This window comes from Chionomys nivalis, chromosome 3, assembly GCF_950005125.1.
Source record: "Chionomys nivalis chromosome 3, mChiNiv1.1, whole genome shotgun sequence".
In the NCBI taxonomy this organism is placed as follows: domain Eukaryota; kingdom Metazoa; phylum Chordata; class Mammalia; order Rodentia; family Cricetidae; genus Chionomys; species Chionomys nivalis.
In genome coordinates, this window is record NC_080088.1 from 9,450,768 (window position 1) to 9,467,835 (window position 17,068).

The following is a 17,068-nucleotide window of genomic DNA, read 5'->3' on the forward strand; positions in this document are numbered from 1 at the left end:
CATTTTCATCTTTTAATTGTGGCTAACATTTCTACAGTTATGATTCAGTGAATGAAGATTCTTGACAAAAGAATGATGGACATCTACTTGGCTTGGGAAAAAAATTCTTCAACAGTGGAATGTCAAAAGAAGGATGAAGTTGGAGGGTAAAGACAACTTCATGAAATACCATTTCAATATTTGAAGTCAAGGAGTTTATTGTAGAGTTTCAAGCTGAGCAGCTCAAGCATATACGGGGACTGTAAACAGCACAGTATTTTTTTTTTTAATTAGAGACAAAGCAATTTTCTAGGCATGCAAAGAAAGAAGAACATCAAACATGCTGCACAGCCTTTAAATCACCAAGCATACAAACAAGGAGAGCATGGGGTTGAGTCCTAAGAAACAAGATTGTTCACATAGTTTTCGATTTTAATGAATAGTTTTAACGAATTGCATTTAGAGGTGTGGTTTCTCCAGGTATATATAAATGGCCTTGTGCAGCTGAACTGACAACATTGTCCTACAACTGCAAACCAAACCTACCACTCCAGACATCATGAGCTACTACAGCGGCTACTACGGAGGCCTGGGCTACGGCTATGGAGGCTTTGGGGGCCTGGGCTATGGCTATGGAGGCTATGGCTGTGGATGTAATAGCATCCGCAGACTGGGCTATGGCTGTAGTTGTGGAGGCTATGGGTATGGCTCTGGCTACGGTGGCTATGGATTTGGCTCTGGCTTTGGAGGCTATGGATGTGGCTGCTGCCGCCCTTCATACTATGGAGGGTATGGATTCTCCAGCTTCTATTGAATAAATATTTGAATCTACAACCCATGGATTACTGTTCTGTGATGCCTTATTTTTTTCTAAGCATCTTACTCTGTGACCTGAATTCTTTGCTTTTTCTCTATCCAGAACTTTACTTCCTTTTGTACTACTTGGTTTCTGTAAATAGTGTGGAGTATAATAGATGAAGTCTGAATCTTTGAGTGTTGATCTTCAGGGATCTATTTCTATACTGACTGGGATGTTATTGCATTCTCACAACTTTAATAAGAAACTTTTTCCTGACACAGTTTATTTGCCTTAATCTCAATCGTTTTTTATAAGATTTTATTTATTTTTAATTCCATTTTGCATTTCAATCTCAGTTTTCCCTCCCACCCCTCCTCATTCCCCCCAATCACTTCCATCCCAGCCCAACCCCCACCGACTCCTCCCAAAGGGGAAGGACTCAAATGGGGAGTCAACAATGTATGACAGATTAAGTAGGGGCAGGACCAAGCCCCTCCCCCCTGCATTAAAGCTGAGCATGGCATTCCAAAATAAGGAATGGGTTCCCACATACTAGCTCATGCTAGATGGATGGTGCTCTCACTGCCAAGTGCCCTCAGAAGTCCAAGCTTCACCACTGTCTCTCACCAAAGCATCAGTTCTGCAACAAAAACAATTTATTTGGATTTATTAATATAATAACTGGCTATGTGGGTTTTTTCTCATAGGTAAAACATTCAACAAACATTGATTTATTAACCCCATCCTCTACCCGATTTTTTCTTTTCCATCACTGCTTCCACTAAACCATCTTTCTTAGCTCCCTGTGGCTTATCAGTTGTCTTTGTCCTCTTTATCACCCTTATCCACAAATTCCTGTACTTTTCGTTCCTTCAAAATATAATAATTCTATGTCTAAGGATTAAAGAAGCGTTTACTGAAATAAATCAATATAGTATTAAATTTTAAATAGATTATAAATTTTAAATAGATTATACCCGGCTTGATATTACCTTTTAATACTCTTCTTAGAAGTATTCTTTATTTTATGTTTTTTTCTGAGATTAGAGGAATATTAATCTGTGTTTTCTATTGCTGCAACAAATCACATCCCATAAATCCATGGCTATATTAGCCAAACATGGCTTTTCCTCTTTGCCCATCTGGCCCTATACACTCCACCCATATTGCACATTGTTTTACCTGACATAAACTTCCAATCACTAGAAGCTGAATATTTATCTCCTAAGAGGCCAATCTGGATGCTAAGAATTTGCTGAATTTATGCCTACCTCTAATTTTGTGTCTACTAAACCTTCTATTTCAATGTCATTTATTTGTAATTTTAGCTTTGGTCTCTGATAATTTATAGCAGTTTGCCAAAATACTTGTTTTCTGGTCTTCCCTGAATCTTTTTTTATCTACCGAGCAAGGGGGTGGGAGGGAGTAGAGAAGGCAGAAGAGGAAGATGAGGAGAGAAGGGGAGGGAGAAGAGAACTTGAGGGAATGGGATAGTTGCGATGGAGGAAGGACAGAGACAGAGAGCAAGGAAAGAGATATTTTGACTGAGGGAGCCATTATAGGGCTAGCAAAACACCTGGCACTAGAAAAATTCCCAGGAATTCACAAGGATGACCCCAGCTAAGACCTTAAGCAATAGAGGAGAGGGTGCTCCAACTGGCCTTGCCCTGTAGTCAGATGGAATATCTTAAATATTACCATAGAACCTGCATCCAACAACTGATGGAAACAGAGAAAAAGACCTACATTGCAGCACTGGACTGAACTCCCAAAGTCCAGCTAAAGAGAGGGAGTGAGAATATGAGCAAAGAGGACAAGACCATGGTGGGAACACCCGCTGAAGCAGTTTACCTGAGCTAATGGGAGCTCACCAACTCCAACTGGACAGGGAAGGAAACAGCGTATGTCCAAACTAGTCCCTCTGAATGTGGGTGACAGTTGTGTGGTTGGAGCAAACTGTGGGGCCACTGATAGGGGCACCAGGACTACTGCTTTTACTGATGGGTTTGGAACCTATTCTCTTTGGATGGATGCCTTGCTCAGTCTAGATGTAGTAAGGAGAACCTTGGACCTTCCCCAAAGCAATGTGCCTTACCCTACTGAGGAGTGGGTGTGGAGTGGAGTGGCGGGGTTAGGTGGAGAGAATAGAAGGAGGGGAGGGAGTGGGAGCTGGGATTAGTATGTAAAATGAAAAACAATAGTTTTTTTAAAAAATAATAAAAAGTATACTTGGGAGCCAAATGCAGGAGTGAAAGTCTGATAGGTCAGAGAGGCTGTTGTAGGAGAGGTCGTTTGTGGTTCCCAGTCACCTGGCTATCTTAGAGCCAAAATAATCACATAGAAACCATATTATTTAAATAACTGCTTGGCCCATTAGCTCTAGCTTCTTATTGGCTAACTCTTACATATTAATTTAACCTGTCTCTATTGATCTGTGTATCACCATGTGGCAGTGGTTTACCAGGTAATGTTCCCAGCATCTGACTCCAGCGGCTCCAAGGTGTCTCTCTGACTCTGTCTTCCTCTTCCCATGCTATAGGCCAAAGCAGTTTCTTTATTCATTAACCAATAAAAGCAACACATAGACAGAAGGACCTCCCACACCAAGAGGCAAAGAAAGCACCTAGCAGACTGAATTCCTTCTCTGTTGACATCCCAGATATACCTCTTCTTCTCCACTGTCTCAAATGAGACTACCTGAAACTGAGTGTCTGTCTCTTCCACTTCCCATGCATCTCTCTAGCCATCCTCCTGACTCCTTTTTACTCTGTTTTTTATTTTGTTCATTTCCCGTGAAATAGTTGCTTGCTCCACCTCTTGACCTTTGATTGACTTTATTTAATCCTGTCTACAATATTCAAGAAGAAGGCTCTTGAATTTAAGGTGTGTGCTAGGGTTGAGTCACACCATAACTATAAACAGTTTTTCTTCATTAAATAATGCAATCTCAAGGTTCATAGTGTGATTAAATATCCTGCAACAACAATATTATGTAGGGAGAAAAGATATTCCTCATTAAGTACAAGTCTTAGCAACAATATAAATCTTTTACTAGTAGTATATTAAAAAGGTTCATGTCTGAATTTTATTTGAAGAATTCTAGAATATCTTATCATTTGATAATCTGAAGTATAATTTAATATAAGAGTGAAGGGGAATCTCAACCAATCACCATGTTTGGGAGGTGTGTTTGCTTATAAAATCATCCATGTGCATTTGTTTGTCCCTTTTGTTTCCTGCTCTTCACTGGAACCCTGGTTTTGTAAGTTCTCCCCTTATTAAAGCTGAATATATTATATTGAACTTGCCTGGTTAATTCTGTTCGCTGTTCATTTACGCCATAACAATAAGAGTAAAATAAATTATATAAATCAAAATAACATTCCCACATCTAATCTTAAACTTTGAAGTTGCACATTTCAGAATTATGTTAAATCTAAGTCTGATAATTTCTTGTTCTTTAAAAAATGTGGATTTCAGCCAGGTGGTGGCACACGCCTTTAATCTCAGCATCCAGGAGGCAGAGGCAGGTGGATCTCTGTGAGTTGGAGGCCAGCCTGGTCTACATGAGCTAGTTCCAGGAGAGGCTCCAAAGCAACAGAGAAGCCCTATCTCGAAAACCCCAAAAAGGTGGATTTTATTTCCCTTTTGATATGATTTTTATTTTGTTATTGTTAAACATCAGCTGTTTTTATTTGTTATTTTTAAGAGGTAAGTGTATTGCTTGAACACAAGGATGACCCCAGCCAAGACCCTAAGCAATAGTGGAGAGGGTGCCTGAACTGGAATTCCCTGTAATCAGATTGATGACTACCTTAACTGTCATCATCGAACCTTCATCTAGTAACTGATCGAAGCATATGCAGAGATCCACAGCTTAGTACTGGACTAAGCTCCAAAGTCCAGTCAAAAAAGAGGGAAGAGCAGTAATATGAGCAAAGAAGTCAAGACCATGATGGGGTACCCACTGAAACAGCTGACCTGAGCTAATGGGAACTCACTGCCTCTGGACTGACAGCTGAGGACCCAGCATAGGACAAAACTATGCCCATTGAATGTGGGTGACAGTTGTATGGCTGAGGCAGTCTATGGGGCCACTAGAAGTGGGACCAGGATTTATCCCTACTGATTGTACTGGATTTTTGGAGCTCATTCTCTTTGGAGAGATACTATGCTCAGCCTAGATATAGCGGGCAGGGCCTTGGCCTTGCCTCAAAGTGATGTGCTAGACTTTGTTGACTCCCCATGGGAGACCTTACCCTCTCTGAGGAGTGGAGGGGGGGAAGATGGAGAGAGCAGGAGGAGGGGTGGGAGGGGTGGTATTGGGATTTGGGATTGGTATGCAAAATGAGAAAATAAAAAAAGAAGATATTATTAGGCATTCTATGTAACCTGTCCATATTGGTGTAAGACATTGTAAGAAATAAAAATTTTCAAAATAAAAGAGAGACAAAAATAAAATGATGTTTAAGTAGCCAGTTACTCCATATAAACATGTGAAGTCAATGGCATCAGCAGTTTGAGAAATGTGTGCTCAAATCTGAGTTAGGGTTAGTACCACACAGCCATTAAAACATCAAAACACTCAGCATTTGTGATTATATGTAAGACTGTAAATCTGAAGGGACTTTTGCACAGTGTCTCTTAAAATACACAATAATAAAAGCACTTTAGGAAACATGCCATGGCTATTAAAGCTGTGCATTCATATTTCCTGTGACAGTGATTTCACTTCTGGGAATGCATCCAACAAATATGAGTGCATATAATCATGAAAACAAATGTGTAAAGATATTCATAGGACTTTTGTTTACAGCCAACCCAAACTAAAAGAAAAAAAAAAAAAGATTTCCAGGATAGATATCACATAATTGATAGCTAAATCTTGTGGTATATTTCTCCATAGCCCCCAGAAGGAACTATGTATTACTATGTGGAACAATAGGAGAAACCATGCCTGTCCTGAACGAATAACCACTGTGTGTTCTTGTGAATATAAATTTCAAGGAGTAAAAGTGTTGGGAACAGTGAGACCCCAGATCCTGAATTTCTTGTAATCCCCTGGTCTGAGTGCCTGCAGCTGCTCTGAGCACGAGACCTTCAGGAGTTCCTGATGGCAGGAGAGTGGTTTCTGGTGGGTTTGGCTGGGGCGTGGCTATCTCTATATAATCTGACCCTGAACACAATAAAAGGGGGCATTTTTGGAGAATTGAAGGATGACCCATGTCACTGTCTCTGTGTGTGTGTGTGTGTGTGTGTGTGTATTTTAACCTCCTGCCCCTTGCCCGAAGCTTGGTAACTGGGTTCAAGCGCACCAAGCGCAGACACGGGGACACGGTGCATGGCACAAAAGGATGCATGCTGATCATATTAACACTTTTAAATTCATCTCATTTATTCTGCCAGTACCCACCTCGTTTGCATCCCTTCTTCTCTGAGTCACCAGGATGACTGGTTCATGGATTTTGGTTTCTGTTTTTCTTATTACATAAACAGCTTAGTGAGTAGATATTTTCAGCAAACTTCTTAAATTTGCATAGTATACATATTTTAATGTACTATGTCTTCTTGAGATTTGTCTATCTGTGTGTATGTTTGTGTCTCTGAATGATTATGGTATATAGCTTTGCATGCCCATGGAGGCCAGAAAATGGTGTCAAATTTCCCGAGGCTGGAGTTTAGGTGGTCCTGAGCTGCTTGATGGAGGGCCTGAGAACTGAACATGACTCTGCAGGAGCAGCAGCTGCTCCTAAGTGCTAAGCCATCTCTCCAGCCCCTTGTATTGCAAACAGCAAGAACAATAAAAACAGAAATCTCAAAGGTATTTCCTGAAAATTGCTTAATATCTTTTCTAAGATATTTGCATATTCATCATTATTAAAAATGCTTAAATTTTGGTAATACTTCATTTTGAAACATACTATATTTAACTATCTTATTTCCTGTGCTCATTTGCCTTGTCATTTCTGGATTAACTATATTTTAGATATCCCCAGAAGAAAGTCAATATGTAGGTGACACGATGGTTAATCCTATTGGTTGGTTAGATGGAATTTGGACTTCTGTAGGAGACAAGTCACTGGCATGTTGCAAGGAAATTTCTAGGCTGAATTGAGGGAGTGTCTAAGAAGCTCAAAGACCTGCACTTACTGTGGGCAGGACAGATCACTGAGCTGGAGTGATTGACTGAACATAAAGGAATAAGGAAAAACCAAGCTGAGTGCTAAGATGCACAAGTGTCAGCTTTCTAAATGAAGACACAATGTGACCAGCTAACTCAAGCACTTTACAGCAGGACTTCCTAGCCTGGTGCCTTCAATCACGATGGTACCCTCAAATCATGAGTGAAATAAACACAGTCTTCCTTTCTTGAGTGGTTTTTGTGAAATATTTTGCTGCAATAGTGAGAAAGCAACAGAAATAGGAAATAACGAGCAAAGAGTATGGTGCTTACTTCGATAAACCTGGTACTCTTCAAGTAAATCGCATTTTCTTTTGTGTTATATTTTAGCATGACATTAGATTTTATTTGAAAATCTTTCCTTTAGTACCCTTGTATATGAATTTATAAGTAATCATTTATCTATCTGTGCTATGGTTACTGAGTTTAAATAAAAATGCCATATCATTTCAGAAAAAAAATTTTGAGGGCTTACTGAATTTCAGTGTTCTAGAACAGTTCATGTTTAATAAAGATTATCTCTTTGAAATTGTATCAGAAGATCTCTGAAATAAATGCCTTATGTAGTGCACTCACATTCACAAGTAAATGTATATGTGTTTAAGAGTGTACAGTGCATCATGTAGCTTGTGTGTGTGTGTGTAGGAGTGTATAGTGCATCATGTAGCTTGTGTGTGTGTGTGTGTGTGTGTGTATGTAGGAGTATACAGTGCATCATGTAGCTTGTGTGTGTGTATGTGTGTGTGTGTGTGTGTAGGAGTGTCATATATCAATCTGTTGATTTCATTGGTTAATAAAGAAACTGCTTGGCCTGATAGGTTAGAACATAGGTGGGTGGAGTAAACAGAACAGGATGCTGGGTAGAAGGAAGTGAGTTCAGACGCCATGCCGCTCCTTTACAGGGCAGACGCAATGAAGCAAGCCGCCAGGTCAAGCATGCTGAATCTTTCCCGGTAAGACTGGTGTACACAGATTATTAGAGATGGGTTGATCAGGATATGAGAATTAGCCAGTAAGGGTTAGAGCTAATGGGCCAAGCAGTGTTTAAAAGAATTCAGTTTGTGTGTTGTTATTTCGGGTATAAAGCTAGCTGGTGGCTGGGAGCTGGGAGGCGGGAAGGGGCCTGCACCTCCTTCCACAGTGCATCATGTAGCTTGTGTGTGTATGTGTGTGTGTGTAGGAGTGTACAGTGCATCATGTAGCTTGTGTGTGTGTATGTGTGTGTGTGTAGGAGTGTACAGTGCATCATGTAGCTTGTGTGTGTGCAGTGGAGTATATGTTTCATCATGTAACTTGTGTGTGTATGTGTGTAGAGGAGTGTACATTGCATTATGTAGCTTCTATATGTGTGTAGAGGAGTTATGTTGCATCATGGAGCCTGTGTGTGTATGTGTGCAGAGGAGTGTACATTGTATCATGTAGCATGTGTCTGTGTGTGTATATAGAAGACTACATATGGTTTTATGTGTGCTCTTCTTATTTTTTCTATTCCTTCTAAAAGGGATATCAAAATTATTTACTCATCTAGAAAGTAAGACCTGTAAGTAACAGGTCAGGCTCTGATATACAAGTACCATCTAATCTCACATTTATGTGGAGCTAAGAGTTCATACCAAAGGCGAAAAAATGGAGAATAACATGACTATAGTTGATGATAATCAGCTTATTTTCTTAAACAGTAGAGAGGATTCTGAATGCTTTCAAATCCAAAGAATTTTAAAATTTCCAACTTGATAGACCAGTCAATTGTCCCGATCTGTGTGAATATCTAGACTCTAGATTACAAGGATTATCTCAGAGATATTTGCATCCCCATGATTATTGATGCTTTATTCATTATAGCAAAGAACTTAAAGAATTTGGTTCAACCTTGGAATGCATCAATAGATGAATGGATAGTCAAAGTGATATTTATCTAATGTGCCTATCATTTATTTACATCTATCTATCTATCTATCTATCTATCTATCTATCTATCTTCTATCATTTATATACCTATCTATAGTACTATTCAGTAATACAATCAAAGCAATTACTGGAAAAAGAATGGACTTAAATAATAAATATTAAGTAAGGTCACACACAGAAAATGTTCCCTTCATATGAATAGCCTACCCAAAACAAATGTACATGTGGGTAAAGGATTGCACGTAGAAAAGATAATTGTGTGTGTGTGTGGTGAATCAAAAATTGTTTTATAAACTAATCTTATTCATACATATAGGATTTCTATGATGTTTGATATCAGCTCTAAAAATTTTATGTGATAATTTTATGTATTGTTAGATATACTATGTTTTTCTCTTTACATTTTTGTTATTTTTCTGTTTTACAGTTTTTGAGATTCAAAAAATTTTGGTAGATTATTAGTAACCCAGTGCTCTTTCATTTTGTATTTTTTTTCAAAAATGTTCTTGAATATCACTTAAGTTACTATAAACAAAAATTAAGCCTAGTTCAAATGGATCTGAGTGAATAAGTAGCCAAGCAGGTGGTGTTAATATCCATATATGATGCTTTAAACTCACAATGGAATCATATCCTCTAAAAAGATATTAGTTAATGTGGAAAGGGGATTTGTAGAAAGGAGGGTACATTGACAGTAGTAGAAAGGAGTTAAGAAAGGGTGGGGATAAGAGCAATAGAATCTGCTATAACCAGGTGTGAAATTGTCAAAGAATAGATTTTAAAAATAACTAATGGTGTTTGATGAAATCCCATTTGACAATCCTACAGTGTGATCAAGAAGGAAAGGTTATACTTTCAAAGCTAATTGATGAGTAAGAATTGGGGAAAGACTAAGAGAAGGAGCCGGGGGAGCTATCTGAATATTTATTATGGAAATCAAGAGAAAAAAGCTTGCCAAAGAATAGATGGGGGTGATGTCAAAAAATTCTAATAAGTCAAGAAATGTTGTTTCCTTTATATTTGGCGATTTGGCATTCACTAAGAATTTTGTGGTGATGCCATAAGTACCTGGAGGCACAAACCCTGAGCTAAAGGAATGATGGTTAGCTAAAACAATGGAATGCAAATTAAAAAGAAAGGCTCTCCAAGGTTGCCTAATTACAAGGTTACTGGAAGCTATCAGCCAGATTAGAAGATTTTAATTAGAATACTTAGCATGGCCTTTGAAGAGCGTAAAATCATTTTTCATCTTGGAAGCATTTCCTTTACTGAAATGCAAACTCATTAAAAATAATGATTACTAACAATTCCTTAATAGAAGTGTGGAACTTTTGTTAAGTAACAAAGAAACTATTTAGATGAATTTATAGACTGGAAACTATTCTGTTGCATGGAGATGGGATCACATGTCCTTGTTTACTATGTTCAACACGGTATAAAAGCATCCAGGAAAGATAGGAACATACACACCACACTCAGTTCATCTCCAGTGCAAAACAGTTCATCTCTCCCGGAACCATGAGCTACTACAGCGGATACTACGGAGGCCTGGGTTATGGCTATGGTGGCTTTGGAGGCCTGGGCTACGGCTATGGAGGCTATGGCTGTGGATGTAATAGCATCCGCAGACTGGGCTATGGCTGTGGTTGTGGAGGTTACGGATATGGCTCTGGCTTTGGAGGCTATGGATTTGGCTCTGGCTACGGAGGCTACGGCTATGGCTGTTGTCGCCCTTCATGCTGTGGTGGATATGGTTTCTCCAGATTCTACTGAGTGAATAGCTGATCTTCAGACTACCTTCCTTATACCGTCCATCTTTAGAAGGGAACATGCTCTCTTTGTTATAGAGAAGACATTTATGGTTTATTGATTATTGTTCTGAAAGAAACTGGTCATCAATCACTCTGGAAGAATCTAGACTCCCGAATTGAATTTATAGATTCATCTATTATATGCAGTCACTAACATTTGTTGTGGTTCTTCATGGTCTGTAATTTAAATTCATCATAATAAATATGTTTAACTGACCTAGCAAACATGAATCTGTCATTTTTTCAATATATTATAATCCAGAATGTGGGCTTATCATCAGAATGTCAGTTCTTTGTATCAGCCAATGATTTGCTTCACTAATATTTTATTTAATAATAAATTTAACTCAAATTATATCTACTGTTTGACTTCCTGTGTTGGATACCATTCTAAACATAGAGGATATGAATGTATGTGATAGGTTAAAACATGGTTACCTTCGTGTTTTTTTTCTTTTGTTTTCAGCAATTGTTTTAATTTCCTTTTTTGTTGAAAATAGATTTGTTCATGTAATATGATTATAATGCCCCTCTACCAACTCTTTCTAGATATTCCCCATCTCACTAACTATAAAAATTCACACCAATTTTTTCTTTCCTCATTAGAAAACAAATAGACATTTAAAACATATTAATACAAATAATAATGGTGACAATAAATAGAATAAAATAAAAATTAAAATAGGACAAAAACAAACAAACAAGCAAAAAAGAGCCAAAGAAAACATACAGACCAGTTTTATAATCTGATTCTGTGCACAATTATGTCTATGACTTGGTTTCATAGAATTACTTATTCCAAAGCATTTGTTGGTAAAAAGTAGTATTTGTGCTCAAAGAGTAACATTTCCCATGAGCATCACATTGAGGTTTCAATCTTATAATGTTTTTTACATATAATCAATTCAGTTTTGAATACTGATCAACTTACAAATAGCTCTGCCACTTATGAAGTAAGGTTCATTTAGTTTTTCCTTTTAGTTTTGTAAAGTGTGAAGCTCCTGCTGTCCTAAAGATGCTATTTGTCTAATCTAAGTTCCAGAAATCTCTGAATTAAAAATACCTGGAATACATTTTCCAGTTTAGTTTTCTGGGGTACATAGTCAGGTAATGTTTGTGTGAGGTTTATATTATAATTTGATCTACATATTTTCTATTATTCAAGACCTCTTAGGGGAAAGAAAATCTCTGTTTTAACTAATGTCTTAATGTTTTGGATTACAGTCTCTCTTCCTTCCTCCCTCTCCCTCTCTCTTTTATGGATGAGTTCTCGAGCCCAGGATATACCAAAACTTAAGGATGTTCTTGCACTTCTGATCTCTTTGCCACCACCTCCTGCATGCTGGAATAGGGGAAAATACTGCCCTACCAGGTGCATAGAATACAGAAGAACAAACCCAGGACTTCCGGTTAGGCAATAAGTCTGACAATTGAAAGACATTCCCACCTGAAATATAATTTTCTTAATATCCACTTCTCCTCTCATCCTCTCTCAGGGAGCAAAATTTGTGTCCTAGTCAGGTAACTTTCACTCTCAACAGAATGCCACTTGAGAAAGCACAAAGGGTTTGTAGACCTAGAAGGTTTGCAAGAGAATAACATCAATTAACAAAACAATGGACTGCAACATCACTTTCTCCATCATATTATTATAATATAATATCATATATTGTTGTACTATTATACTTAAGATAATATTTATTTAATAACATTAAATAAATTTTCTCCCATTTTAATATGCTTTTATGGTTTGTTTCTTGCTTAACTTCTTTTTGAATATGGTAATAATTATTTGATAATTTTTGAAAATGGCTGCTTGGTGTATTTTTGTATTTATGCATTTATTTTTAATTTTTGGTAGTATTGTACATGAGCACAATGCATCGTGATTAAACTCAACTTTAACCCTCACATCTCCTCATTTCCTTTCAACTTCTTCATCCCCGTTGCTCTTCCTCTTCCTCCTCTCATGACTAGGCTTCTCCTTGATCCCTTCTCCTTTCCCCCATTCCTTTACAGGCTACATTGAGGGAGGCACAGCTACTGCATGCTCATAATTACAAAATCTGTGTTGTATTGAGAAGTCACACTCACATTATTCTTCCCTCTTCTTCAGTTCCCTCCATTCTTTCCTCCCCTCTTCTACCATGCTCCCTCTGCCTTGGAAATTTTACCATATATGTCCCATTTGGGGTTTATTTTATTTTTAGTTGAAAGATAAATTTTTATATATTTATGAACAATGTGATTTTTGTATCTGGTACAGCATAGAATGACTAAATAAGACTGATTGATAAATCCATCATTTATTATACTTACCATTTAGTACTCTTTGACACTTTTCTTTAAGATTTACATCTTTGTTGCTAATTTTACGTTTTAGATAGGCTCTTTTTTGTTACATATTATACCACTAATTTATATTATGTATAAATGACTTACAAAATTATATTTAGAAATATATATTTACATATATACATGTCTACAACAATTAATGGAAAGGGGCCACGATCTGAAAAAGAGCAAGGGGTGATATATGGAATTATTGTGAGGGAGGAAAGAAGGGGAGAAATAAAGTGATTATTCATATTGTTCTATTACTAAATACACCTAGGGTGTCAGACATTGGAGTAAAACATAATTGATACAAAGAGCTTTGAAGGAATGATCACCTGATCCTGCCTCTCCACACTTTTCAGAATGAAAAGACCTGTGACTCTTTCTAAATCCTTACCTTTTCTTCTTGTGACTCTCTATCCTAATCTGGGTCAGCAAAAACTATGGTTAATTCTGGTCAGTTGATGTTAGCCATTTGGGCAGGTGTAAGATGGTATCTCAGAGTTGTTTTGATTTGCATTTCCCTAATGATTAAGAATATTGAGCAATTTCTTACATATCTTTTGGTCATTGAGATTCTTCTGTTGAGAATTCTCTGTTTAGGTCTGTACCCCATTTTTTTTAATTGAAATATTTGGTATTTTGATGCCTACTTTCTTGAGTTCTTTGCATATTCTAGAGATCAATCCTCCTTCAGATGTGTGGTTGGTGAAGAAATTTTCCTGTTCTTTAGGCTTCAATTTTGTCTTATTTACCATGTCATTTGCCTTATAGAAGTTTTCAGTTTTAGGAGGTCCCATTTATTGATTGTTGCTCTCAGTGTCTGTGCTAGTGGTGTTATAGTTAGGAAGTGGTCTCCTCTGCCCATGTGTTCAAGGCTACTTCCCACTTTCTCTTCAATGAGGTTCAGTGTGGCTCGATTTATGTTCAGGTTTTTGATCCATTTGGACTTAAGTTTTGTGCATGGGGATAGATATGGGTCTATTTAAATTCCTCTACCTGTTGACATCCAGTTATGCCAGCATCATTTGTTGAAGATACCTTCTTTTTTTTCTATTGTACAGTTTTGGCTTCTTTGTCAAAAATCAGGTGTTCATAGGTGTGTGGATCAAGGTCAGGATCTTCAATTCAATTCCATTGGTACACATGTCTGTTTTTATGGCAACACCAAGATGTTTTTATTACTATAGTTCTATAGTAGAGCTTGAAGTCAGGAATGTTGATGCCTCCAGAATTCCTTTATTGTACAAGATTGTTTTAGCTTTATTTGGCTTTTGTTTTTCCATACGAAATTGAGTATTGTTCTTTTGAGGTCTGTGAAGATTTGTGTTGGGATTTTGATGGAGATTCCATTGAATTTGTAGATTGCTTTTGGTAAGATTGCCATTTTTATTATGTTGATCCTACTGCCTATCCAAGAGCATGGGAGGTCATTCCATTTTCTATATCTTCTTCAATTTCTTTCTTTAGAGACTTGTTCTTTTCAGGTTAAAGATTTCACTTGTTTGGTCAGAGTTACCCAAAGATATTTTATATTATTTGTGGCTATTGTAAAGGGTGATGTTTTGGAGAGGATGTGGAGTAAAGGAACAGTCCTCCACTTCTGGTGAAGGTGCAATCTTGTATAGCCAACTTGAAAATCAGTATGACAGCTTATCAGAAAATTGGGAATCAATAACCCTCAAGACCCAGCATATACCCAAAGGATACTTAATCATACCATAAGGACACTTGCTCAACTATTTTCATAACAGCATTATTCATAATATCTAGAACCTAGAAACAATCCAGATGGCTCTCAACTAGAGAAAGGATAATGAAAATGTGGTACATTTACACAATGGAGTATTACTCAGCTGTAAAAATTAATGGTATCATGAAATTTTCAGACAAATGGATAGAACTAGAAAAAAACATTTTGACTGAGGTAACCCAGACTTAGAAAGACAAACATGGTATGCATCATTCATAAGTGGATACTAGATGTAAATCAAAGGATAAACAAATGACAATCCATAACTCCAGAGAAGCTAGGTAACAAGGTGAACACTAAGAATGATGCTTGGATTGCCCGGGGGAGGGGAAATAGATGATATTCCCAGGGTAACCTGGGGCAGGGGGCAGAAGAAGGGAGGGGATGAGGAATGGGAGAATGGAATAGTCGAGTTGGGAGAGGGATAGAGTGGGAGAGCAATGAAAGAGATATCTTGATAGAGGGGGCCTTCATGGGGCTAGGTAGGAACCTGGTGTTAGGTAAATTCCCAAGAATTTACAAGGATACCAACCATAGTTCCCACTCCCTCCCTCCCCCTCCCCCTACCCCCCATCCACTCCTCAGAAAGGGTAAGGCCTCACATGGGGAGTCAACAAAACCTGGAATGTTAAGTTGAGGCAGGACCAAGCTTTTCCTCCCTACATCAAAGCTAAGTAAGGCATTCCACCATACAGATAACCAATCTTTGCCAGTAAGACTCCCGGCAAAAGTGGAGAAGATGCCTAAATTGGCTTTCCTCGGTAATCAGGCTGGTAACTACCCTAATTGTCATCATAGAACCTTCATCTAGTAATTGATGGAAGCAGACCCAGAGATCCAGTTAAAGAGACGAGGGAGAGATTATATGAGCATGGTAGGGTCAAGCCCACAGAGACAGCTAAACCAAGCTATGGGAGCTCATGAAATCTAGACCCACAGCTGGGGAGCCTGCATGGGACTGAATGCATCCTTCTTCATATGGCTGGAAGCTGTGTGACTTGGTCTGTTTGTGGGGCCCCTGCAGTAGGACCAGGATCTATCCCTGGTACATGACCTGGCTTTTTGGAGCCCATTCCGCATGGTGGAATGCCTTACTTAGCTTTGATGTAGGGAGGAGAGGCTTGGTCCTGCTCAACTTAATATTCCAGGTTTTGTTAACTTTCCATGTGAGGCCTTACCCTTTCTGAGGAGTGGATGGGGGATGGCATGAGGGGAAGGGAGGGAGTGGGAACTATGGTTGGTATATAAATAAATAATTTAAAATAAAAATTTAAAAAACATTCTAGCCCGCTGAATGTTGACTCTGACCTTTGATTCAAGGATTAATTTTTTTTTGTCTGTCTCCAGAGTTTAAGAGTATGATGAAAATATTCCACAACAGAAGGAAAATTATATAGCTTTATGCAATCTCAAAACATGAAAGAAACAATTAAAAACACTTTCATGGGATGGGGATGTAGCTCAGAAGATAGGGTGTTTGCCTAGCATCCACAAAGCCCTTGGTTGGATCCCGAGGAGCACATGAACTGGGTGTGCCATTGTAAGTCTGTAATTTCAACAGTCAGGAGGTTAATGTAACTATGTCTGGCCTCCAGGTCATAGGAATTCTCTTATCTCGGTCTCCCAAGCAGTGCGATTATAGTTGCAAGCCACTACATCCTGTTTGCTACTTTATTTTTACTTAACACATTCTTCCTTGAAAAAGCTGGACTGCATGCAGGAAAACTTGCAGTCATTTACTATAAAATCTTTAATTTTACACAATGAAAAAATGGCAAATAAATTTCTCATTCATCAGTCAAATCTCATTGCTATGACTACTGATTATGTCCTACTATGTACAAAAATAAAGAAAGCACTTTGGATAAAATACACTTTCCATGTCTTTAAGATGCAGGCCAATGTATGCACTAAGAATAATAATGGGTGAGCGTGGCAAAATGTTGTGGCACTAAACTCAATGTCTTCCTGTGGAAAATAGTTCCATTCTGAAATGGAATTATCTTTGATGGCCTGCTGGTTGAAGAAATGCATAATGGATTTATTAGAACCCACAACAGGTTAGCAGAGGAGATGGGTTCTTTCTGTAGCAGATGGCACAGGCCTTGAATTTTAGTGTACTCACAGATCCTTTAGATTCATAGAGTCGCTGTCACAATCAAGATATATGTGCATGTATGTTGGTTAGAAAAAAATGTGTGCTTGATTTTTGTGATCTAAATGTTACTGGTTAGACATGACTGCATCTTAAATAACAGTGTTCAATTATTAACTGAACAATTACTGTCAAAGTCATTTTC

General features: G+C 38.0%; 2 protein-coding genes across 3 annotated transcripts; both read left to right on the top strand.

Moving 5' to 3' along the window:
- The first annotated feature begins 538 nt into the window (after positions 1 to 538).
- Positions 539 to 793, top strand: LOC130870704 (keratin-associated protein 19-3-like). The gene has a single exon (XM_057763447.1). The coding sequence runs from the start codon at positions 539 to 541 to the stop codon at positions 791 to 793; it is 255 nt and encodes an 84-aa protein (XP_057619430.1).
- A 9,592-nt stretch (positions 794 to 10,385) lies between these two features.
- On the top strand, positions 10,386 to 10,640 carry LOC130872235 (keratin-associated protein 19-3-like). 2 transcript variants are annotated; one of them, XM_057766111.1, is made up of 2 exons: positions 10,386 to 10,521; positions 10,576 to 10,640. In XM_057766111.1, exons 1-2 carry the CDS (start codon positions 10,386 to 10,388, stop codon positions 10,638 to 10,640), a joined length of 201 nt encoding a protein of 66 aa, XP_057622094.1. The 2 variants fall into 2 exon arrangements, with proteins under 2 accessions (XP_057622094.1, XP_057622093.1); XM_057766110.1 differs by having other exon boundaries at positions 10,386 to 10,640.
- Positions 10,641 to 17,068: the final 6,428 nt, after the last annotated feature.